Source organism: Diadema antillarum, unplaced genomic scaffold (assembly GCF_040938485.1).
Source record: "Diadema antillarum isolate AM-2024a unplaced genomic scaffold, OU_Dant_1.0 seq00000047_RagTag, whole genome shotgun sequence".
Lineage (NCBI taxonomy): Eukaryota > Metazoa > Echinodermata > Echinoidea > Diadematoida > Diadematidae > Diadema > Diadema antillarum.
In genome coordinates this window covers 249,844-277,023 of record NW_027271156.1, presented here as the reverse complement: position 1 = coordinate 277,023, position 27,180 = coordinate 249,844, and the positions used below count along the sequence as shown (strand labels likewise).

Below are 27,180 nucleotides of genomic sequence, written 5' to 3'. Positions count from 1 at the left end.
GCAAAGAATTATCAACACGAAAGCTGCTTGCTTGTGAGGCAAAAAGGATACCAGCATTTCATGCACCAGGGCAGTGAGTTGGCTCAGTCGGTAGCGCGTCTGTTTCACGATCCTCACGATCCTAAGGACCCGGGTTCGAACCCGAGTCTGGACTGAGCAGTGTTGTGTGTATTAAATCATACCGTCCCCTCTAGTAAGAGGCAAAACATTCTGTCCCTCGAACAGGACATGAAATGGAGGTCCCGTGTATGAGAGAGTAACAACTCATGCACGTCAAAGATCCCACTTTATTCATTCATTGCAAAGAGCAGGGTGTTTAACCCGGTGAAGTGGTCCCACCTCACATCCAACTGGACCCTATGGAAGACCAGCTTAACATAGATGAATATGGGCTATCCAGCCATCTTCTCAGATGGAAATGAACAAAAAAACAAACATGACAATATACAAATTGAATTTATATTAGTTTGAATACTTCAATCTTAGTTTAAATATTACTGTGAATTACAATGTGTGTGTGTTAGAAGCAGCTCAGGCTACTCTGTTCACCAGTCAAACTTGAAGTCGTAATATCCCCTGTATTTGAAACGTAACACGTACGTAACACTTGGCCAAGTAGGGGGGACTTCATCCTGTCGAAACCCGCGGTTTCGATATGAATATTATACTACATGTGATGTAGCAGGAACAACTTTTTCCCCCAAGATGTAATCACAATCCATCATGCTTTTTCAAAAAGCTCAAGGATACGTTATCAAACTTGCAATTTTCCAGGTGGATGTCTACAGCTACTTCCAGCTATTCAACATCATAATGGAAGGTGTACGTGGAAGCAGTTATACAGGAGATATTGCCGTGGACGACATCTCACTTTCCAGTGGATTCTGTCTATATGGTATATATTATGTACAAACGTAAACGCACAAACATAATTATACCATCAAATAGCAAACAATGAAACAAACCAACAAGCTCAGTTCGTTTTCTTTTTCTTTTTGTGTAACCGCTGAAGTTGGTACGACGGAAGAATTTGAAATAAACTGGCTTAGATATGCGTGAGGATTGCTCTCAGAATGCAGCAGTCACTATACTTCTTCACGTGTTCTTTCCTTCCTGGGAAAATCACAGTGTCCCGCAGTGCAAAACACAGTGTAAACACATTATGAAATCTATTCGCATTGTTAAAGGACAAGTTCATCTTCATAAACATAAGGATTGAGAAAATGCAACAATATTAGTAGAACACATCAGTGAAAGTTTTAGGAAAATTGGACAATCGATGCAAAAGTTATGATTTTTTTTTTAATTTTTTTGTGTTGGAACCGCTGGATGAGGAGACTACTACAGCTTGTGAGTCATATGCGTACAACAGTATAAAGAAAATGTAAAAGAAAATTCAACATATTTTCACTTTTTTCACATAATAAAAGAGCACTTGACTTGCCTCTTTCTAAGGGCAGGGGGAATAATATTACCCATAACATTTGTCGATAACGAGTCAGAGGAATGTGTACTTTTTTCAAAAGATGGAATTTTGTGAAATTCTCTTTATATTTTCCTTATATGTTGTACGCATGTGACATCTAAGTTATTCATACACTGCAGTAGTCTTCTCATCCAGGTAGTACTGCACAAAAACTTCAAAAATTCATAACTTTTGAACGGATTGTCTGATTTTCCTCAAATTTTCAATGATGTGTTCTACTAATATTGCTACATTCTCTCAATCCTTATGTTTATGAAGGTGAACTTGTCCTTTAAATTCAGGTGTTTTAACAACGTGAACGCATTGTGAATCATCAGTTCACAGTGTAAAGTGGAAAGAAACACAGTGTTTAACAGTGTGAAGATGATTTTACACTGTGACGTGGTTTTCACACAGTGTTCATATAGTAATGCCTTGTTGCACACTGTGAATTCATGACTCACATTGTGTTCACACTGCTAAAACCCTCAAATTTAACAGTGTAAAGAGATTTCACACTGTGCTCACAATGTGTTTTCAACACTGTGGGACACTGTATTCTTTCCAGCAGGAAAATGGATCGTTATTACGTGAACTCTTTGAACCACAACACGGTGTGAAATGATATTCATATTTTTAAATTCTAGTGTTTTCACATGAACGACTATTTAAACTTGAACACACTGGGAACAGTCTGTGCTCTTACCAGCAGGGTTCTGTCATGTTTTATTCTTTTAACAACCCCAATTTAATAGACATACGCTCCTCGATTGCCTCGTTTAAAGCAAAGATGTTAACTGCTATAAATCTGTTTATTGTCGTTTTTTTATATATAATATATTGTGTCTCTGTCCTCGACACAGCCATTTGCGATGGCAATTCATTCCAGTGCTCCAATGATGAGTGTATACCAGCTTCGTGGAGATGCGACGGATGGAGCGATTGCTCAGACGGCAGTGACGAATTTGGATGCGGTATTTCTCTCTTTTCTTTTCTTTTTTTTAATCAAACTTTGTGATACATCCGCGTATTTTACATATCATAGATAAAATGTGCAGACCAATTATTGTAAATATCAATCACTTTTTTTTTTCAAAGTGCAATATTGAAAGGTATATCATACACACATTTAATGTACCAGGCCTGAGAGGTTCTGGTTAAAACTACGTACATGAGGTGACTTCGACAGCGCTATGTTCTGAGAGGTGCAGCCCCGAAATTTAACCGGTGACTCGAACATTGGCCTGGCACATTTTGTTTTATATCCTTCACAAATTATTTCAAGACTAACAGCAAAGTAAGTTGGATTTAATCACTGTTTGAAGTTCATAAAGTTCACAAGTTCATTTCTTTTACTCACACCATATCACGCGCCAATAGTATATGCATGGTCTGCGGTGCACGATATCCATTCCTTTGGTGCGTGAAAACCTAACCAGTCTTCTCTTGGTGGAAAAAACACGTCATTTACGTCAATGCAATGAGCGGAAGCGACACCATTTCATACACTGAAAAATATGCGAGTGACGAATTAGAGATACATTTAGCAAATTACCAGCGTGATGATATATTACTCTTACCCTCGGGAAAGATTCTCTGACTGGGCAGGATTTTCATAGTAAAAAATAATGTTTCGACCAGAGGCCAATTTTTTTTTTTATTTGGAATGTAATTACGTATCTAACCTCCATAAATGATAAAACTATGTTGAACATGATAAAATCATGATAAAATCATGCCAAAAGATATATAGTTTCACAATATTTTTTTCCCACCATGCAATGTTAACACTAAAAGTAATGTATCACGGGTAATATACTGTTATATAAATATGTTCGAACTTGAGATACAAAACGATAAGCGGGTTAATGTAATTTTATAAACGCACTGTACTTGAGTAGTTTGATGATTTTAAATTTCGCCATTTGAACGGACAGCTTATCAGAACGAAACTTTTGTTTTTACTCTTGTCTTCCCCAGCTGGCGGATTGTCTGTTTCTACGACTCCTGGTAAAGTTGTTAGTTCTTCCTTCTTGTCACTGCATATAATCATTTCAAAGCTTTTCCCCTCTCTCTCACCATGCATTTATCAATGTGACCCTGCATCACGAAATGCACAGGAAGTCGTCAGACATGAAATTTTAGATAAGAGCATAATCTAAAAGAACAGACTTTAAGCTTTAAAATGATGTATAACTCAAATCAAATGGACTCCCAACCTATCTAAATATTGGAAAGAAAACACACAATACAGGAAAAGTGTGAACTGAGAAAAGAGGCTCTGAAGTGCAGTGTCTATTCAAGCGCTAAATCTTTACCAAGCCGCGCTGGCTGTGCAACGAATGGGACAAAACAACAAGATGTAAACCACCAAAGTAACGACAATAAAGAGATTATCAGATTAAACTGAAATTAAGCGTGCCTTATCAACACATTCTGTTCATAATTGATGCTAACTTTCAAAGCAGTAGCATCATCCTTTCAAAAGTTATTAGAGTTGAAAGTGAAGAGTGTGTACAAGGTTTATACGAAATGAAAAGGGGACTCTAAAACACACACCTAATCACACTATTCTACCACAAAATGCTCTAGATAAACTGCTAAAAAACACACTTTCCTGCCCGTTTCATGATCCCCAATTTTTGCATAATGTATAAGAAGAAGACTTGCTCTTTCAGAAAATATGAAAAAGTCAAGATCAGTTAGGTTGACCCATTTCACCTATTTTCAGTGTTCACACAAAATCAGTGTGTGCGACTTTTTGTTCGTTTTGTGGTGCACGGTCACAAATTATCTGCTACTCGAGCCCCCCCCCCCCTTTTTTTTTTGCCTGACATCTTATCTGGGTAGTCATTCAATGCGCGTCTTCTACAGTGTATTCTGTATCTTTTAGTGTGATCTGCACCAAATAACGCGCCGTAGACGCGGCTGTACGCAAATCTTACTTAGACGTAGTTTACACTGTTGCAGATTTGTTACTTGGTGTGGAGACTATTTCAGCATACAAGTAGCATATTCTCGGGAACAATCAATACGCTCTTTTTCTGAAATATGAGATTAAACATTCGAGAAATATAAGAAACACAAAAAGGGTATTAAAATATTTTTCAGAAATTGTTGAAAGTGCTGTTCAACTCCAAAAGCAACATTTCTTTTTTTTTTCCACAGGCAAGGATAAAGGCCTTGAAATATCAAAATGTCGTGTGATTAGAGTCGTGTATTACGGAATATCATAAAGGTTAACACTGATCATGTGTCAAAATACAATAATATCTCATTTAAATTAGAATAAAAGGAGTCATTTTACGTTGTTTTTAATCTTTTTCATGTTAATCGTAGTAGGGTATCAGTGCAGTAGCCGGCAGTTTCAATGTAACGATGGATCGATCTGATCATTAGCAATGTAATGGAATGATAAACTGTAACGATGCCTGCCGGGAATATTAATGCATTTCTTGTAGAATTATCAGTATTTAAAATAACCCTACAAGACGATCCCATGAAATTCACATAACTTTTCTCCTCATCGTCTTCGCTAAGAATAATCTTGTTTACACAAGATCAAGCTTTTATAGATCCAGAGAATGATGATCCAAAATGTGCGCCAAATGTTGTTGTATTCAAGAACAAATTAAAAACAGTTCTAGTTGGGTTTCTTTTTTTCATTGTACATTGTATTTGGATTACATCTTTGTCATCACACTTGCATTTTTTTTTTAAAGTCAGTTACCTTTCTCAAGCCAATGGGTGGTGTCTGCCAATAGTTGTACATGTGCTGAGAACCTCTCCTACCTTACAATTAGTCTTTCCTTCCTTTATGTCCTACCTCCTTTCCTTTCCTTATATCGCCCTCTCCCTTCCTCTTGCCTCTTGTAGTTTGTCATTTCTGTGTCTTTATGTGGTTTACTTTACGCATTTTTATATTGTTAGTCCGATTTATACTCACATTTCTACAAGTTTGGCTGTTATACGTGGGCCTCTCTTTTCCAATAACACAATCGTTCTGAACAAATGTTTTCCCCGAACTTGCATCGACAATATAAACGTGTGGTTTTTTTATTTTTTTAGAATAAAATTTCATTTGAATTGAATTAAATTGAACTGAGGTAACGGTAAATGTTAATTTCCTGCAAATTTGCGTACTTGTCATGTCATAACTTGCATTAGTGAAAAGTGTAAACTAAGGCGAAGACAGTTGTGAAGATTTCATTGAAACCCGACGTGCACAAGATATGAAAATAATATCATACCCCACGTTTCTGATATCATGAGTTTGTCAAATTAACTTTATGCTTTTCATACTCCCCTTCACCAAACACTCCGCTTGTGATGGTATCAAGCAAGTATAACACATTCAAGGATGTACAGTAAATAATATAATATTCTTGAAATCTAAGCAATTTGTACAAAATGAAGCGATAGAAATGAGATGGTAACGATCAACCACAGAGACGATTGATTGTTACCTGAGCTTCATTGAGCCGTAGATATCTTATCGAGCAATCCAAGCAGATTTAAAGTCATGGTTAGGTTGGGTTTTTTTTGTGTGTGTGTTTGTGTTTGTTTTTGGGTTGTTGTATGTGACAACCGGTATCACTGGTCAAATTCAAAGCGGGCAGGTATTAAGCAACCTGTAACTTTTATCCCCTGTATCTCGTAGACAAACATTTTGCCAAGCCTCTCTGCAATCAGTGATCCAGGTGATCTAACTTTGTGTAAACCTTGATTGAAACCAGACAGACATCTGCTTTCATTTTCCCTTCTTTTATACTATCTCTACCCAAGTCACCCCTCCCCTATATTATGCAAATAAAGCTAAGCTTAAGCTTTAGCCCTTCTGTATTATTTATTGTGTTGCTACTACGTTTTGTTGTACATGGAAAAGGCAATGAAGAAAAACACTTGCCTAACAGTGCATTATGTCTATGAATAATGTATGTCACCACTCATGTATGAGCATGTACAATGATAATACATGAACCCAAAAAATGTAATCAAATCAAACCCAATCAAATCAAATCAAATCATATCATATCATAGGGGAGATCCGAGCTTTCCTTAATGTTCCAAGACTATACATTCTAAGTTTAGTCCTTTTTGTCATGCGAATATTATAGAAGTATATTGATATGATATGAGGAAGTAAAAGGAAAGACAGTTTCTTTTACTTCTGTATGCCCAAATTGTACTCCCATAGGAACACCACGAGTGGATGGAGTTCGTTTGATGGGAGCTCAGTCCGGCGAAGGTCGAGTGGAAGTTTTCGTCAATAACCAGTGGGGAACAGTATGCGATGATAACTGGGATATAAATGACGCTAATGTCATTTGCAAGATGCTCGGGTACAGCAGCGCCACGTCGGCACCGAGAATGGCCTATTTCGGACAAGGGAATGGGCCGATCTGGATGGACGAGGTCGCATGCTCTGGCTCCGAGACTGACCTCAACCAATGTGCGCACAATGGATTTGGCTCGCACGATTGCTCTCACAGCGAGGACGCTGGAGTTTTTTGTGACATCAGTAATGGTGAGCGGGGAAGTCCGCAAGTCAGGATGTATCGTAGAATGGCATATTTATTTGATATTCTTCTGATAAACAATCATATACATACACATAAACATAAACATACACATCATGAAACATATACATTTTTTATGAGTTTTGGGTCTACATCTCGTTAATACATGTTTTTTCCCTTCTGTTCGTGATTACAGATAACCTGTTACGTGCCACATTAATTTCCTATTCATAGATGTGTGTGAAATTTGTGCAAATTTGAATCATTGGTGCATAAAGGGTTAACACCTTAGCAGAGCCAACGAAATGAAAAAACAACAACAACAACAAATGTTGCGCTCCCTGTCTCCATACTTGATGATACTTCCCTTCTCCTTTTTTTTTTGGGGGGGGGGGGGGGTGCGTTGGAAATGTTTCCTTCATTTTTTTTTTTCAATTTCCCTGTGCTATACTCAATCAAAATGTTAGTCTTATCTAATTTGTCACCGTGGAAAGACGACAAAGATAAAGGACTTAACGTCACTATCGGTAGTATTATCATAGCATATTTAATGAAAAAGGTATAACAATTTAAAGTACGACCATGTCAGATATCAGTAATATCGAGGTGTTATTCATTTACACAAGAGTTATGTTTAATCTCACACTTGCTAAATGTCCAGTTGCAGTCTCAACGAAGAATTGTTTCCGAGCTCTAATACTGCTTATAACATTATCCTTCCGGAACAATTTGCCTCGCCTCTTTCCATTGCTAAGTACTTGAAGTGTATAACACAATCTTCAAGAAACTTGTAAGCATTACCAGGCAAAATAATGTGATAAACGGACAACAGGGTTCATCCATTAAATCATTAATGTTCAGTTAACAATGATAAACTAATAGGTGTACTTCATGGCATAAAAACCATGTAGTGAAATTTCAATCGTAAACGATGTTTTTCATCCGCTTATCCGGATTTGAAAACAATGTTTGTTTTTTCACCGGCTTATCCGGATTTGAATGGAATTCAAAGGTATAGGGTCACAAAGAGTTTTAGTTGATGTTTTTATGTGTCAGATATCACATTGATATTTCAAATTATAAAGAAAATATTAAGGGTTTCTGGGACGAATACTGTGCTAGTGCTTGTCATAGCTCAGTCGGTAGAGCACAGGGCTAGCAATCTGGAAGTCTCGGGTTCGAATCCCGATAGAATCCCATTTTTGACATAGGGCCCTACTCAAAAAGCTGCATCACTTTGGTGATCCCTTGCATTTATCCCCAAGTTGAATAATCCTTTCAGGTTTATATCAGGTTCAACTCCTTATGTGCCATGGTGGAAACCCCTGTGTGCCACATTATTCTGAAACACAAAGGTATTTCTGCTTTGAGAAAACATTATGTTTTTCAAAGCTATATAACTTCTATATGTTTCTGTTAAGCTGAACATATAGTGAGCAAAGTTGTAGAGAAAATTCAGAATATCAAGCTTTGCTTTAATGTAAATCGTATGACGAATCTAAGATTGATTTTTCTTTCGAATGACCAGTAGCTACATTACTGTAAAGGCATGACTTTTGCACACAAAACAGTGACAGAAACTAAGAATTTACACACAAATCCAGTAGGGAACACCGCTTGATAGTCAATCACCACATAAAATGCAAGCTGTATGTGAGAGGATCAAAAGCGCAAGAAACGCTTTCATTGTACTGCGGCAGTAGGCGATTTATCGATCGGTTTGGGCGGGTTTGTGCGTTTGAGCAGAATATGCGAAGTTGGCAGGCCGTCCACTGAGGCACCATGTGCGTGACACAAAACACACTGCTATAGCTCCTGACCATTCGAGGGTTGAGAATTGCTGTAAGGTATTCTGGGACAGACACTGTACTATAGGGCTTCCTATACCTCAGTTGGTAGAGCACCGAGCTAGCAATCCGGAGGTCTCGGGTTGGAATCCCGATGGAGTCCCATTTTCTTTGGTCATTTCCCCACTTACAGAAAATATAAAGGAAATACCAAGTTCAGCAAATGTCCTATGTATTTTGTATATTGCGTAGAATATCACTCCATTGGATGACCCTTAGAATGTTCAAAAGTAGAGGTACGTAGGAATTGAGCTGTTATACCTATGTGATATCACAGTGATAAATCGAGTAATTAAGAAATTATGTTCACAATGTCCTCTTACCCCGTGGGCCTATGGGAATGGTCAAAATAGCTTGGGCTTTGTAATAGAGTTAAAAGATCATGGTTCATTCTGTTGGTCTATAACGGAGACACGTATTGCTCCTTATATCTCGCTATCATTCTGAACTATCAGCCCAAAACATCGACTGTAACTTTGAATACGGTGTCTGCGGATGGGAGCAAGAGACGGATGATGACTTCGACTGGTCACGTAATAACGGAAGTACCTCATCGTATGATACCGGACCAAGTGGGGACCATACCACCGGCTGTAAGCTATTTGGGTTTACCTTTCCGTAGGTTGAGCATTGGTATCACACTCCCTAGGGATGCTCTTCTTGATGCAATGTGTTGTTGTCTATTGCACTTCGAAAGTGTGTGAGTATAACAGCAGTGATAAGCACTGCTATGAAAGCCTTTATGCAAAGATAATGATTTCCGAAAATTTGCATTAAGACCCCACATCATTCGTACGTGTATCTTGTAGAATAATGAAATCAATATAGGTGAAATTAGTATGTATAAAAATGTGCGTGTGTGTGTGTGTTTCTGTGTGTGTTTGTGTGTTAATAAAAATATTGTGCTAGTGGCCTGGGCGTGTGTGTACGGTATCAACATAAGGAATTACTCCAAGATATCTAGAATGACCAGCACAGTTTAACTCACTTAAAGATAAAGAAAAGATTGTTTTAAAGATAGAATGTGCGCCTTATTGGCACAAAGAATGACTTCCAGTGATGACACACATGCTTCCTTTGACCTCACAAGTCCCTTTAAGTTTCAACGATTCATGTCTCATTTTGGTGCCAAAATCAGTGTGTTCTGTTAACAAGTAAGACCTGTGATTGCATTGTTCCTGTCTCGAAATGTTGAAAACAGCATCGAAACACTGCTTGTACGATGTTTGTTGCCTTTTCAGCACTATACAACTTTGAAACCCCAAATGATGCATGTTATCTCATTTTGATGATGTGAAGTACGCTTCCATACTAGTTTGAACACCGGTTCACTTTCAGATAGCAAAGAGTCATCATTACCCATAACAATGAGTATGAATACAGAGAACGGAATATCACCCACTTCATTATGTCCATCCTCAGTACAACTTTGTTAATACTTTCCTAATTTCGGTTTTTGCTGAGAAGTATTCATTTATAATTTTCCATGGAGGAAATTTAGGTAGTCAAATTTCCTACAGATAGAGTACCGCCAGTGTGACTTCATAGTCAGTCTATGTGCAATGGGAGGGTTTATTCAAAATTTACGTGCATTTGAGGTTCCTTTGGACATTCAGAATATGAGACACTTACTTGTTCTCTGCCAGGCTTCGTTAGATATTGTTCAACCCCCACCAATTTCGACTGCCATAACCCTGTACGTAATCTTACTTTATTTTTTCAATCCAAATCTATGAAATTAATATAAACAATGTGTGTAGAGTTATTTACGAAGACATTCATCTCTGCTCCTATTTCCACATACAGATGGAAGTTACATGTACATTGAAACTTCTTCTCCGCGTTCCTATGGAGATATTGCCCGTCTAAGGAGCCCCGCCTACTTTTCTGCCAACACTTACCAAACTTACTGTCTGAACTTCTGGTATCATATGTACGGTGACACGATCAGTACACTGAATGTGAAGATGGCTGACGCAATGGCAAATTCTACGGTCATGTTGTACACACTATACGGAGAACAGGGTGACATGTGGAATGAAGCAAGAGTAAGTTATGACATAGTTGTAGTTGTTTTCATTTAAATATCTAGTCTCGTTTATTCGGTTTTTTTTTTTTTTTCTCTTTTTTTTTTTGGGGGGGGGGGGTATTTATAACATCGACATGACAGTTGAACGGATTGTGTAAACAATCACACACCTTTTTTGCTTTAACTACAACTGTTGACGGTGCATCACAAAAAAAAAAGTCGCATGCCACATTACTTACTAGGTGAAATAATTCCGCTTTGTCAACTGTGTTTTTATTGTTCGTGTTTTTTTCCGGAATACTAAATATCCCTTAAGAACCAATATCATTTCATCATCTTGGATGAGCTATCCAAGACAAAGACCAGGAGAGCAAAAAGGTTAACCCTAGCACATAGACCAAATAAAGACTGTTCGAGAGGTGATAATGTTGCTGCCCACCATATGAACTTTGACCAAATAACAAGGAATGATGTAATTTTTAAATAAAGAGTTCTTTATAGACAAAGCCAAAAGTTGTATTTACCTATGACAGTTTCGACGACGGGCTGTCATCTTTCTGAAACGATGGCTTATCGGCAACTGTCAATTTGATATACATGAAGTGAATGAAAATTTGGTATCAACATCCTTGAAATTAACGGTTCCGGGGTGTTTCATGAAGCTGTTCTTAAAGTTACGAACGATTTAAGAACGACTAGGTATTTTTTGTGTGTATGTGTGCTGAATTATTGAAATTCTGATAAGTATAACATCAGAACGTGTTCAAGTCGTTCTTAAGTCCTTCGTAATTTTAAGAACAGTTTTATGAAACATCCCCTGCTCGCATAGCGGTAAAGCGGATATCAGAGAATATCATGTAATATGACATTGCATAAATGAAGTTCTTAAAGTTTTTAGGTATTTTGTTTGAATTGTAACGTGTGCCTGAAGATCTAGGGTTACTCTGCTAATAAGCTAACGCCCCTTGCTTATGAAAGAAATTAAACGTGACACGAAACGAATTGGCTATATGGGACGAATTCTCATCCAGGTGGGCACTCACAGTTTTTTCACCCCTAAATGTTATGACAAACCTCAATGTAAAACACCTTAACCCTAAGAATGTACTAATAATCCTAAATGTAATACATTTTAACCCTAAATGTAATAACTTATAACTCTAAATTAAATATTCACCTTAAATGTAATACATCTTAACCCTAAATGTAAAAGCGACCCTAAATGTAATAACAAACCTATAGCAAGTGTAATACATTTTAACGCTAATTGTAATGACGATCCTAAATGTAATAACCACCCTGAATGTAATACCCACCCTAAATGTAATACATCTTAATCCTAAATGTAGTACTCCTTTACCCTAAGTGCAATACCAATCCTAAATGTACTACATTTTAATGTTAAATGTAATAACAATCCTGAATGTAATACACCTTGATAACCGGAGACAACCCTATCATGTACATAATACATGTCATGTCAACCCTAAATGTAATGCTTTTTGACCTCTCAATGTAATATCCACCCCTTTTCGGTATGACGGGCGAACTCTCATCCAGGTATGCACTCATATAGTTTCTGTATGAGTATGTGTGATGTCTCGAGAAACTTGTTCCGACTACATTCAATTACACCCCTTACTTCACGAAGAACCTCAAGGATACGTTTTCAAACTTCCAATTCTCCAGTTGGATGTGTACAGCTACTACCAGTTATTCAACATCATAATGGAAGGTATACGCGGAAGCAGCTACACAGGAGACATTGCCATAGATGACATTTCCCTTCAAAGTGGGTCCTGCCCGCCGCAAGGTACGTAACTTATTCACAAACATAGAAGAACAAACGGATGTCATAAACATTCAATGCAATTCAATTCATTTATTTTCATTCTTCTTTTTTTTTCAACAAAAAATAACTCAGAATAAATCAGGAATTACTTCCTATTATTGTTATATCATAAGAATTCATTCAACTGTGCAAAGGATAAATGATAGTTAACAAATTAATAAAGATATCCATGCATACTTTCAAAATGCATAGTTATGTTTAGAGGGGAAAAATTGAGAGGTCCTCTAAAAGCATGCTTGTATAATGTGAACCACTCAAAGGGTTCTTTATGAAACATATCCTCTCGGATCACCTTTCCTATGTGTAATGATTTCTTCCTCTTCCTTATTCATTTTTATTTCTCCTCAAATCTTGTACAGAGGTTAACTGAAAAAGTACTTTGAGTATCAACTTGAAACTTATGTCATCTATGTATCATGTCCTAAAGACAACAGTTCTAATGTATCATTGTCATCAGTCAACCGTGACATCAGTATGACTTTATTATCTGAATCACGTTCTCAATCATTCTCATTAATGGAATTAAAATTTTCAATGAAACTTACGTCATGTATAAGCTATACACTCACAAAAAAAAAGAAGAAGAAAGTAAACACTTTTTCAAGCACATATTTTTCATAGCAGATTTCAATCAAAATCATCGTGTCATATACGATATTAACAGATAATAAACGGAAGGATGTTAACTCCGCAAATGCCATGGGTCGTCAGCATCACACCAGGGATCACCAGTGTTTCGGCCATTTAAGTGCTGTACACCTCCCCCTGGCTGGCCGGTGCTGCGTTAGGATCCCCTTGACAGCACCCCCATGGCATTTCAAAGAAGAACAAAACAAAACAAAACAAAACAAAGCAAAACATCACAAAACAAGACAAAAAAAGGAAAACGCTTGACATCAATCACCTCTCCTCACTCCAGACACACTCTCTCTACACCCCCTATTCCCACCACCCCCCCCCCCCCCAGGCCTTCCCTACTATCCATGCAGATCCTGTCTCTGCTGCCCCACAAATTCTCCTGATCCACCTTTCCCCGTCCCTACCACCTATTCCCATCCCTCTGACCCACCTCCTTTCCGATCGTCCAGCATATCCCCTGCACCCCACCTCCACAGTATGCACCTCCGCTCTCCACCCCCTTTTCTCACACTCCTCCCTCAACTCAGCATACCTATCCAGCTTTCTTTCCCTTGCCTCATCCATACTTGTCTCCCATGGCACAGTCAGCTCCACCATTGTAACCTGTGCACAGACCTAGCCACCAGCACCATGTCCGGCCGAAGGGCAGTTACTACCACCTCCTCTGGCACTGTACGGTTTCCCTCATCCACCCGCACCTCCCAATCATCCCCCGCTGCTAAGATCCCCCCACCATCATCCCTCTGACCCTTCCTTCTCACACTGCATCTCACTCCCTCCTTCACAAACCGGATTCCCCTCACCCTAGGAGGCCCATTCTTCTTCCTTGCCTCCACTGCCACCCTCGCCACCTCCGCCATCTCCTTCAACACCTGGTTATGCCTCCATGTATAGGCCTGTAATAGACCTCCACATGCTGACAAAATGTGCTCTAGTGAGCCCTTCGCCTTGTTGCAAACCCTGCATCCACCATCCTCCACAATGCCCCATCTCTGAAGATTTACTGGAGATGGCAAAACATCAAAGGTGGAACTGATCATGAAGCGCACAGCTCCAGAGGACATTGACCAAAGGTCATTCCATGACACCTTCCTCTGCTCCACCCCTTCCCATCGAGTCCATGCTCCCTGCACTCCCTGCTGTACAGCCTTGGCAAAGCGATACTCCTCCTCCTTCTCCTTAACCGCCTCCACCACCAACTCCCTCCTACCCTTCCTACCTTGCTTGCTGTACCATCTAACACCCTGATGAAACCCGACCCCTTTCCGACCCACCTGAACCGCACCCTGCATCTCCTTCCACTTTGCCATTGCCACTGCCTCGTCCGCAGCCTCCTCCGCCCTCCACTTCCTCCCTGTGCGGATCGGTGGCCTAACTCCTGCTATTGCCTGGTCCTTTGACTCCCTCATCATCATCACTAGCCTAACCTTGCCAGCTTTAAACTCCTCCACCACTGACGTCATAGGCAATTGCAACCTGCCTGATCTGCAAAAGAATGCCAGATCTGTAAGCATTCTTGGAACGCCTAACCACTTCCGGTAGTACGAGTTCATCTTCTGCTGCATCCTCCCAACCCTGGACACTGCCACCTCGTACACCTGCAGTTGCCACATGATCCGTGGTAGCAAGCCAAACTGGCAGCACCACACCTTCGCATTCCCAGGGATGAGTGTCCTGTCCACCCTCTTCAACCACTCCACCACTTTCTCATAGATTTGAACTCCTCGGTGCCTGTCATTCAACTTGCCCTCATACCACCGCCCAAGGCTCTTTACACCCTGCTCAGTGACCTGAGGGATATCTTCTCCCCCAATCTGAAATCTCCTTGCGACCACCTTCCCCTTCCGCACTGACACTGAGCGGCTCTTCTTGGCCTTGAACTTCATCCGTGTCCAGGCCACCAACTCCTCTAACCTATGGAGGCCATCTTTGACCTGGGTCTCGTTGCCAGACACGATTGTGAGATCATCCATGAAAGCCCTAATCGAAGGCACAACCACATCCGCAGCCAGCATCAACCCTTCAATTCTCGGGGCCACACACCGGGTTAACACTTCCATCCCAAGGACAAACAGCAGCGGCGAGACTGGACACCCCATGGGGATGCCAATTTCTAGCGTTTGCCATTCTGTTGTGTCAGTCTGGGTCGTGAATCTCATCCTGAACTGGCTGTAGTAGCTCTGCACCATCTCGCGGATCACCCTAGGGACCCAGAAAAACTCAAGAGCAAAGCTGAGATACCTGTGAGGAACTGATCCATATGCATTTGCAAGATCCAACCAGATGACATCCACATCCTCCTTCTCATGTTTGCACCTCTGGATTGACTCCCAAATCATCTGGACATGCTCCGTGCACCCAGGGAAACCCGGGAATCCTGCCTTCTGTATAGAGGTGCCCACAAACTTGTTCTTCATGACAAATTCTGACAACCGCCTCGCTAAGACACTAAAGAGGATCTTACCATCCACGTTGAGAAGCGAAATCGGCCTAAACTGGCCAATGCCTTTGGCATCCCTCTCCTTTGGGATATATACCCCTTCTGCCACACACCAGCTGACTGGAACAATCCGCTCCCGCCATAGCACCCTTAGGATCCGCCACAGCACCCTTCGGACACGAGGACAGTACTTGAACAGCTTGTAGGACAAGCCATTCTGCCCAGCTGCACTACCAGCTCGGGCCTTTTTAACCACGGCTTCAACCTCCCACAACTTCAACTCACTCAAGTCAAAGCTGACCTCTGGCTCCTGTGGCCTCAATAGCCCTGCCACCCCAGTAAAAGGCTCCTCTCTCCTCCCATCACAGTATGTGGCCTTCAGACGCCTCTCGAGCTCTTCCTTCGACACCTCTAAACTTCCTGAAACCCCTTCCTCAAACAACCTCTTTGTGAACCTGTGCGGATTCTTATAGAACTCCCTCCTCTCCCTCCTCCTCCTCCTCCGCTTTGATTATTTAATTGGCTATCAGCCTGGTAGGTCACTACAAAGGAAAGTTTCGTGCATGAGTGAACACATTGATTTTTGTCTTTTAAGACACAAAAGTAAACATTGCAAAAATTGACATTTTGTCATTCATTTGCCCAAATGCCCTCCAACATAGCAATGATAACAAGATACCGATTTGACACAATGAGAGATGAATAAAATATAAAGAATAAGTTCTTATCCCCTTGTAGCTCTGTATATCTTCAAACATAAACAAAGTGAGAAATTAAAGGGGAAAATAAAAGTTTTCTGTCGAATCTAACTTGAAATGACAGGGAGTATTAAGCCACAAGCATATTAAAATGGACTGACTGTTTTATTTCATTATTTTGATTGAGGAATTTAAAGATTCATGAGACAAATTCAAGAATTGAATATCATTTTCAAATTTCTTAATTTGAAATAACATTTGAAATTTTTACCATATTTGTTAATACTGCTTTTTCCATGCTATTTGAATTTGGATTTGAGAGAAGATTCTTAATTTTCTCTAGTATCCTTTCTTTTTTTACCTTTCTTTATCTTTGTGGACTACAAAGTCATTAGATAATAGGTAGCCAAGTAAATTACTTTTAAGATGGTATATAAAGCATTACTATTTAGCCAAATTTTCTATGAGAAATATGAGCTTGAGAAAGTGTTTACTTTCTTATTTTGCTGAGTGCATTTGAAAAAAAAAATCATCCATTCATGTTTTAACATTTATAGACCGCATAGGTGCGCGTACGCGCTTTGAAAGTTTAACATGCTCAAGTCAAGCTCAAAATTTTCTGCATACGTTTCAGGTCATTTGGAGCATTTGGATTATTGGTACAAAGTCGACGAACGCGTACGCGCGCACGCGCGTGCATATCTATGGAGGGGATGTCCTAGACGTCAAGGAATGATTCTACCAAGTGGAAAGTTATTTCAACACAACATGACATTGTGTTGAAATTCGAACTCGAAAAAAGACAGTGCCACCGTGTTTATGGATGTTGCATTCAAAATTTCCAGTTTACGTGCAGCAAAGATTTTGTACTGACTAAATGCACACTTCTGGTTCTTAACGGGCCCATTTTGGTATAGTTCCTTCGTTACTTTGTTTGTCTGCTCGTTGCACCTTATTTGACGTGACCAGTCAAGAAACCACTTACATTGTAGTTAAGAAAGTTACCACGTGATCGACGGCTCCTAGTACTTGTATCTCTGAAGAACTAAGCAATGAGGGTAGAGTGTCTTGCCCAGTGGCAAGGTGGAATCAAACCGTGGATCTCAACAGTTAGAGAACACGTTCTCAGCAATGGCAAGGAAGCCTCAAAGACTTCCTTTCTGGTCTAATCGTTACGGTCAGTTTGATATAATCATAGTTTTCAAAGACGACACTTATTCTTTCTTTATCTCGCTATTATTTTGACCCAGGCCAAGACATCGACTGTGACTTTGAATACGGTGTCTGTGGATGGGTGCAAGAGACGGATGATGACTTCGACTGGTCACGTAATAACGGAAGTACCCCATCGTTAGATACCGGACCAAGTGGGGACCATACCACTGGCTGTAAGCTATCTTGGTTTGTCTTTCCGTAGGTTGAGCATTGGTATCGCATTCCACGATGATTGCTCTGCTTAGTACATTTAGTTTTCTCTTGTGGTCAAAAAGTCTGTGAGACTATGAAAAGTAAAAAAAAAGAAGATGTTTATTGTATACAAACAGAATAACTTCCGAACGTTTTCGTACTCCAACTTTCATCGTCTTACGTGTACTTTTTCGTCTTTAGAACTATGAAATAAGTTCAGATTTCTCTTTCATGTTTATGTTAATTTATATCATATACATTAAAATAAACATGAAAGGAAAGATCTTGTATATATATACATATATATATGTATATATATATATATATATATATATATATATATATATATGTGTGTGTGTGTGTGTGTGTTTGAGCATTACTATGTGTGTATATATATACCAGTCATATGGAGGTGGTTCTGTTTAATACGCTGTCTACATTAGAATGTACCGCTTCATAGTCAGTCTATGTGCAATGGGAGGGTGTATTCAAAATTAACGTACATTTGAGGTTCTTTTGGACATTCAGAATATGAGACACTTACTTGTTCTCTGGCAGGCTTCGTGAGATATTGTTCAACCCCCACCAATTTCGACTGCCATAACCCTGTACGTAATCTTACTTTATTTTTTCAATCCAAATCTATGGAATTAATATAAACAATGTGTGTAGAGTTATTTACGAAGACATTCATCTCTGCTCCTATTTCCACATACAGATGGAAGTTACATGTACATTGAAACTTCTTCTCCGCGTTCCTATGGAGATATTGCCCGTCTAAGGAGCCCCGCCTACTTTTCTGCCAACACTTACCAAACTTACTGTCTGAACTTCTGGTATCATATGTACGGAGACACGATCAGTACACTGAATGTGAAGATGGCTGACGCAATGGCAAATTCTACGGTCATGTTGTACACACTATACGGAGAACAGGGTGACATGTGGAATGAAGCAAGAGTAAGTTATGACATAGTTGTTTTCATTTAAATATCTAGTCTCGTTTATTCGGTTTTTTTTTTTTTTTTAGGGGGGTATTTATAACATCGACATGACAGTTGAACGGATTGTGTAAACAATCACACACCTTTTTTGCTTTAACTACAACTGTTGACGGTGCATCACAAAAAAAAAGTCGCATGCCACATTACTTACTAGGTGAAATAATTCCGCTTTGTCAACTGTGTTTTTATTTTTCGTTTTTTTTCCCGGAATACTAAATATCCCTTAATAACCAATATCATTTCACCATCTTGGATGAGCTATCCAAGACAAAGACCAGGAGAGCAAAAAGGTTAACCCTAGCACATATACCAAATAAAGACTGTTCGAGCGGTGATAATGTTGCTGCCCACCATATGAACTTTGACCAAATAACTAGGAATGATGTAATTTTTGAATAAAGAGTTCTTTATAGACAAAGCCAAAAGTTGTATTTACCTGTGACAGTTTCGACGACGGGCTGTCATCTTTCTGAAACGATGGCTTATCGGCAACTGTCAATTTGATATACATGAAGTGAATGAAAATTTGGTATCAACATCCTTGAAATTAACGGTTCCGGGGTGTTTCATGAAGCTGTTCTTAAAGTTACGAACGATTTAAGAACAACTAGTGATTTTTTTTTTTTTGTGTGTGTGCTGAATTATTGAAATTCTGATAAGTATAACGTCAGAACGTGTTCAAGTCGTTCTTAAGTCCTTCGTAAGTTTAAGAACAGTTTTATGAAACATCCCCTGCTCGCATAGCGGTAAAGCGGATATCAGAGAATATCATGTGATATGACATTGCATAAATGAAGTTCTTAAAGTTTTTAGGTATTTTGTTTGAATTGTAACGTGTGCCTGAAGATCTAGGGTTACTCTGCTAATAAGCTAACGCCCCTTGCTTATGAAAGAAATTAAACGTGACACGTAACGAATTGGCTATATGGGACGAATTCTCATCCATGTGGGCACTCACAGTTTTATCACCCCTAAATGTTATGACAAACCTCAATGTAAAACACCTTAACCATAAAAATGTAATAATAACCCTAAATGTGATAACTTTTAACTCTAAATTAAATATTCACCCTAAATGTAATACATCTTAACCCTAAATTTAAAAGCGACCCTAAATGTAATAACAAACCTATAGCAAGTGTAACACATTTTAACGCTAATTGTAATGACGACCCTAAATGTAATAAATTTTTACGCTAAATATGATGACGACCATAAATGTAATACATTTTACGCTTAATGTTATGACGACCCTAAATGTAATATACATTAACCTTAGATGTTATACCAACCCTAAATATAATTAACAGTAATTTCAAAACTAAACTAATAATAACTAATAATGATTTTAAAATGATAATTTGAAAACTAAATGTTATAACCGGAGATAACCATAAATGTAATACATGTCAACCCTAAATGTAATAACCACCCTGAATGTAATATCCACTCTAAATGTAATACATCTTAATCCTAAATGTAGTACTCCTTTACCCTAAGTGCAATACCAATCCTAAATGTACTACATTTTAATGCTAAATGTAATAACAATCCTGAATGTAATACACCTTGATAACCGGAGACAACCCTATCATGTACATAATACATGTCATGTCAACCCTAAATGTAATGCTTTTTGACCTCTCAATGTAATATCCACCCCTTTTCGGTATGAGGGGCGAACTCTCATCCAGGTATGCACTCATAGTTTCTGTATGAGTATGTGTGATTTCTCGAGGAACTTGTTCCGACTACATTCAATTACACCCCTTAAATACTTCATGAAGAACCTCAAAGATACGTTTTCAAACTTCCAATTCTCCAGTTGGATGTGTACAGCTACTACCAGTTATTCAACATCATAATGGAAGGTATACGCGGAAGCAGCTACACAGGAGACATTGCCATAGATGACATTTCCCTTCAAAGTGGGTCCTGCCCACCGCAAGGTACGTAACTTATTCACAAACATAGAAGAACAAACGGATGTCATAAACATTCAATGCAATTCAATTCATTTATTTTCATTCTTCTTTTTTTTCAACAAAAAATAACTCAGAATAAATCAGGAATTACTTCCTATTATTGTTATATCATAAGAATTCATTCAACTGTGCAAAGGATAAATGATAGTTAACAAATTAATAAAGATATCCATGCATACTTTCAAAATGCATAGTTATGTTTAGAGGGGAAAAAATTGAGAGGTCCTCTAAAAGCATGCTTGTATAATGTGAACCACTCAAAGGGTTCTTTATGAAACATTATATCCTCTCGGATCACCTTTCCTATGTGTAATGATTTCTTCCTCTTCCTTATTCATTTTTATTTCTCCTCAAATCTTGTACAGAGGTTAACTGAAAAAGTACTTCGAATATCAACTTGAAACTTATGTCATCTATGTATCATGTCCTAAAGACAACAGTTCTAATGTATCATTGTTATCAGTCAACCGTGACGTCAGTATGACTTTATTATCTGAATCACGTTCTCAATCATTCTCATTAATGGAATTAAAATTTTCAATGAAACTTACGTCATGTATAAGCTATACACTCACAAAAAAAGAAGAAGAAAGTAAACATTTTTTCAAGCACATATTTTTCATAGCAGATTTCAATCAAAATCATCGTGTCATATTCGAGTAAACACATTGATTTTTGTCTTTTAAGACACAAAAGTAAACATTGCAAAAATTGACATTTTGTCATTCATTTGCCCAAATGCCCTTCAATATAGCAATGATAACAAGATACCGAGTTGACACAATGCGAGATGAATAAAATATAAAGAATAAGTTCTTATCCCCTTGTAGCTCTGTATATCTTCAAACATAAACAAAGTGAGAAATTAAAGGGGAAAATAAGAGTTTTCTGTCGAATCTAACTTGAAATTACACGGGGAGTATTAAGCCAGAAACTTATTAAAATGGACAGACTGTTTTATTTCATTATTTTGATTGAGGAATTTAAAGATTCATGAGACAAATTCAAGAATTAAATATCATTTTCAAATTTCTTAATTTGAAATAACATTTGAAATTTTTACCATATTTGTTAATACTGCTTTTTCCATGCTATTTGAATTTGGATTTGAGAGAAGAGTCTTAATTTTCTTTAGTATCCTTTCTTTTTTTACCTTTCTTTATCTTTGTGGACTACAAAGTCATTATAGAGATAATAGGATGTCTTAACTTTTGTGCTTTGGAGGAGAAAAATTAATGTGTGTGCTCAAGCGTAAAGTTTGCCTTTTAAATAACCTACCAGGTTGATAGCCAAGTAAATTACTTTTAAGATGGTATATAAAGCATTACTATTTAGCCAAATTTTCTATGAGAAATATGAGCTTGAGAAAGTGTTTACTTTCTTATTTTGCTGAGTGCATTTGAAAAAAAATAATCATCCATTCATGTTTTAAAATTTATAGACCGCATAGGTGTGCGTACGCGCTTTGAAAGTTTAAAATGCTCAAGTCAAGCTCAAACATTTTCTGCATACGTATCAGGTCATTTGGAGCATTTGGATTATTGGTACAAAGTCGACGAACGCGTACGCGCGCACGCGCGTGCATATCTATGGAGGGGATGTCCTAGACGTCAAGGAATGATTCTACCAAGTGGAAAGTTATTTCAACACAGCATGACATTGTGTTGAAATTCGAACTCGAAAAAAGACAGCGCCACCGTGTTTATGGATGTTGTATTCAAAATTGCCAGTTTACGTGCAGCAAGAGGGAGGTCATTTGGTATACACTTTGCTTGGAGTTGCTTGTTGAGATTTTGTACTGACTAAATGCACACTTCTGGTTCTTAACGGGCCCATTTTGGTATAGTTCCTTCGTTAGTTTGTTTGTCTGCTCGTTGCACCTTATTTGACGTGACCAGTCAAGAAACCACTTACATTGTAGTTCATTCATTCATTCATTCATTCATTTATTTCCATATCAAAACATAACATCTACAAATATCAAAATACAATTGCCTTAGAACATTTATACATTTTGAATGGAGGGATCATAGAAAGCACACAAGAGGCTTGTTGGAAATGATCCCCTACAAACAATTATCAATACATTTCAACTAAACAATTATCATGCAAATTCATTTGATAAAACAAAAGTCAAAGATACAATGAACAGAGAAGAAAAGAGGCAGAGGTGGAAACAATGCATACTTATACTTACAGTTTCAGATACATTTCATCGAAAATATGTTTTTTTATAAAGCCTTTTAAATTGACGTAAGGTCTTGCTACTCTTGAGTGTTGGAGGAAGAGTTAAGAAAGTTACCACGTGATCGACGGCTCCAAGTACTTGTATCTCTGAAGAACTAAGCAATGAGGGTAGAGTGTCTTGCCCAGCGGCAAGGTGGAATCAAACCGTGGATCTCAACAGTTAGAGAACACGTTCTCAGCAATGGCAAGGAAGCCTCAAAGACTTCCTTTCTGGTCTAACCGTTACGGTCAGTTTGATATAATCATAGTTGTCAAAGACGACACTTATTCTTCCTTTATCTCGCTATTATTTTGACCCAGGCCAAGACATCGACTGTGACTTTGAATACGGTGTCTGTGGATGGGTGCAAGAGACGGATGATGACTTCGACTGGTCACGTAATAACGGAAGTACCCCATCGTTAGATACCGGACCAAGTGGGGACCATACCACTGGCTGTAAGCTATCTTGGTTTGTCTTTCCGTAGGTTGAGCATTGGTATCGCATTCCATGATGATTGCTCTGCTTAGTGCACTTAGTTTTCTGCTGTGGTCAAAAAGTCTGTGAGACTATGAAAAGTAAAAAAAGATGTTTATTGTATACAAACATAATAACTTCCGAAAGTTTTCGTACTCCAACTTTTATCGTCTTACGTGTACTTTTTCGTTTTTAGAACTATGAAATAAGTTCAGATTTCTCTTTCATGTTTATGTTAATTCATATCATATTCATTAAGATAAACATGAAAGGAAAAATCTTGTATATACATACTATATATATATATATATATATGTGTGTGTGTGTGTGTGTGTGTGTGTGTTTAAGCATCTCTATGTATGTATATATACAAGTCATATGGAGATGTTTCTGTTTACGCTGTCTACATTAGAATGTAGTGGAATATCAAGAATGCCTAGTAGAGCTTTACTCAGCTAAAGATGCATTCAAATGATTCACAAAATTCTCATTACAATGTGTGCGTATGACTTTCTAAGTGCTAGAAATAGCATCTAGACACCGCTTGTACGATATTTGGTGACTTCCAATGGTATATAAGTTTAAACACCCTAAATAATGTACCTCTTCACCTACCTATTAGATGATTTGAAGTGTGCCTCCATACTCATTCAAAGCCATTATAGTATCCAGGAAAATAAAGTATAGTATAATGAGCACGCGGCCTCTGCCTCATTGGAAACGGCATTAATTGCGCTTTCATCTCCCTACGAAAAAAAAAAAAAGATCCCCTTCACATCTGTATACTCTATGAGATTTGCTTAATACTCTTCCAGTTAATTTTTATAGTGCTATATGTGACCGTGCACCTCAAAACGAACATAAAGTCGCACATACTGATTTTGCGTGAGGACTGAAAATAAGTGAAATGGGTCAACCTAGCCGAACTTTACTTTTTCATATTTTCTGAAAGAGCGGGTCTTCTTTTACATTATGCTAAAATTTGGTATCATAAAACGGGTAGGAAAGTGTGTTTTTTAGCAGTTTATCTCGAACATTTTTTTAGACTAGTGTGATTAGGTGTGTCTTTAGAATCCCTTTTTCATTTCTGAAAAACCTTGTCCACACTCTTCACTTTCAACTCTAATAACTTTCAAAAGGATAGTGCTACTGCTTTGAAAGTTGACATTCATTATGGACAGAATGTGTTAATGAGGCATGCTTAATTTCAGTTTAATTTGCTAATTCCTTCATTGTTGTTACTCTGGTGGTTTACTTCCTGTTTTTTGTCCCATTCATCGCACAGCCAGCATGGTTTGGTAAAGATTAAGCGCTTGAATAGACACTGTACTTCAGAGCCTCTTTTCTCAGTTCACACTTTTCCTGAGTTTGTGCTTTCTTTCCAATATTTAGATAGGTTAGGGGAGTCCATTTGATTTGAGTTATACATCATTTTAAAGCTTAAAGTCTGTTCTTTCAGAATATGGTCTTAACTAAAAATTCATGTCTGGCGAGTTTTTTTTTTTGTTTGTTTTGAGGTGCAGGGTCACATATAGCTACAGAGTTATCACCCCTTTTTTAATGGATGTGACTGGATTTTCCACAGTAGATCACCATCAGCCCGGTTTTGCAGTTATTTTGGTGTGCGACGGACATTTTTAGATTTATGTTCGTAAATGTGACATTTTTGTGTTCTTCAGCTCACTTTGTTAAATACTGTTCAACAAGTTCCACACCCACCAGCCAGGAGCCTATACGCATTTTTTTTTCAAATGTACCATTCATGAATATATACCATATGTGACCCTGCACCTCAAAACAAACAAAAAGTCGCCAGACATGAATTTTTAGTTAAGACCATATTCTGAAAGAGCAGACTTTAAGCTTTAAAAAGATGTATAACTCAAACCAAATTGACTCTCCTAACCTATCTAAATATTGGAAAGAAAGCACAAACCCAGGAAAAGTGTGAACTGAGAAAAGAGGCTCTGCAGTACAGTGTCTATTCAAGCGCTTAATCTTTATCAAACCGTGCTGGCTGTGCGATGAATGGAACAAAAAAGAGGAAGTAAACCACCAGAGTAACAACAATGAAGAGATTATCAGATTAAACTGAAATTAAGCACGCCTCATTAACACATTCTGTCCATAATTAATGCCCACTTTCAAAGCAGTAGCGTCGTCCTTTCAAAAGTTACTAGAGTTGAAAGTGAAGAGTGTGGACAAGGTTTTTCAGAAATGAAAAAAGAATTCTAAAGGCACACCTAATCACACTATTCTACCAAAAATGTTCGAGATAAACTGCTAAAAAAACACACTTTCCTGTCCGTTTTATGATACCAAATTTTAGCATAATGTAAAAGAAGACCCGCTCTTTCAGAAAATATGAAAAAGTCAAGTTCGGCTAGGTTGACCCATTTCACTTATTTTCAGTCCTCACGCAAAATCAGTGTGTGCGACTTTATGTTCGTTTTGAGGTGCACGGTCACATATACACACATATTGTATATCATATCATATCATATCATATCTCACTTTCCCTTGCAGATGGAAATTACATGTACATTGAAACTTCTCCGCGTTCTGATGGAGATGTTGCACGTTTAAGGAGCCCTGCCTACCTAGCTAACAACACTAACGAACCCTATTGTCTGACATTCTGGTATCATATGTACGGTAACACGATCAATACGCTGAATGTGATAATGGCAGACACAATGGGATATTCAACTTACACGTTGTACTCAATGTATGGAGAACAAGGCGACATGTGGCAGCGAGCAAAGGCAAGTATTTACATGAGTAAAGTTGTTCCTTTTAATAACATTTCGATTCTTCGTCCCGTACGTGTATATATATATATATATATATATATATACATGTATATATAATTATATATTTTTTTTCTTTGATGAAATTTCATGAACCAAGATCCCAGAAAGTGGACCAAAAAGTTGCCTAAACTGTCACATAACTATATTTTAACTTTTTCACAATGTATATTTATATATATATGTGTATATATATATATATATATATATATATATATATAAAGCACTGGATGAAAGGTACAAGAAAATAGCATGAATGATGAGTGCAAATCAAGTCTAATACCTGTCAGTACAAAGGCTATAAAAACGTAATAAGCATAGTATGAATGATTCTCTTTAGTTTGAAAATGTATGAAAAATTAACATGTTTTACATCTATTTCCATCACAATACAATGAGCGCAAAACGTAAAATAATAATACTTGAAATCATTCCGATCAGTCGTCATTTACTGAATAACCCTTATTTGTGATCTTGGGAAGAGTTTGATCTTACAAAGCGATCCAGTGAGCAAGAAGATTCTGCTCACTGAATGAAAGAAGTAAAGACAAAGAATTATCAACACGAAAGCTGCTTGCTTGTGAGGCAAAAAGGATACCAGCATTTCATGCATCAGGGCAGTGAGTTGGCTCAGTCGGTAGCGCGTCTGTTTCACGATCCTCACGATCCTAAGGACCCGGGTTCGAACCTGGACTGAGCAGTGTTGTGTGTATTAAAGCATACCGTCCCCTCTAGTCAGAGGCAAAACACTCTGTCCCTCTAATAGGACATAAAATGGAGG

At 38.1% G+C, this 27,180-nt stretch overlaps 1 protein-coding gene across 1 annotated transcript in view; it reads left to right on the top strand.

Moving 5' to 3' along the window:
- Positions 1–26,935, top strand: part of LOC139725485 (MAM and LDL-receptor class A domain-containing protein 1-like) — a 73,999-nt gene extending 47,064 nt beyond the window's left edge. Inside the window, exons 16-28 of the mRNA XM_071636558.1 lie at positions 775–895; positions 2,329–2,439; positions 3,446–3,475; positions 6,663–6,992; positions 9,287–9,424; positions 10,638–10,879; positions 12,550–12,673; positions 17,740–17,877; positions 18,615–18,856; positions 20,726–20,849; positions 23,433–23,570; positions 26,116–26,354; positions 26,882–26,935. Of these exons, the coding sequence (XP_071492659.1) occupies positions 775–895; positions 2,329–2,439; positions 3,446–3,475; positions 6,663–6,992; positions 9,287–9,424; positions 10,638–10,879; positions 12,550–12,673; positions 17,740–17,877; positions 18,615–18,856; positions 20,726–20,849; positions 23,433–23,570; positions 26,116–26,354; positions 26,882–26,935 (2,031 nt within the window). The remainder of the gene's footprint in view (positions 1–774; positions 896–2,328; positions 2,440–3,445; positions 3,476–6,662; positions 6,993–9,286; positions 9,425–10,637; positions 10,880–12,549; positions 12,674–17,739; positions 17,878–18,614; positions 18,857–20,725; positions 20,850–23,432; positions 23,571–26,115; positions 26,355–26,881) is intronic.
- The last annotated feature ends 245 nt before the right edge of the window (positions 26,936–27,180 follow it).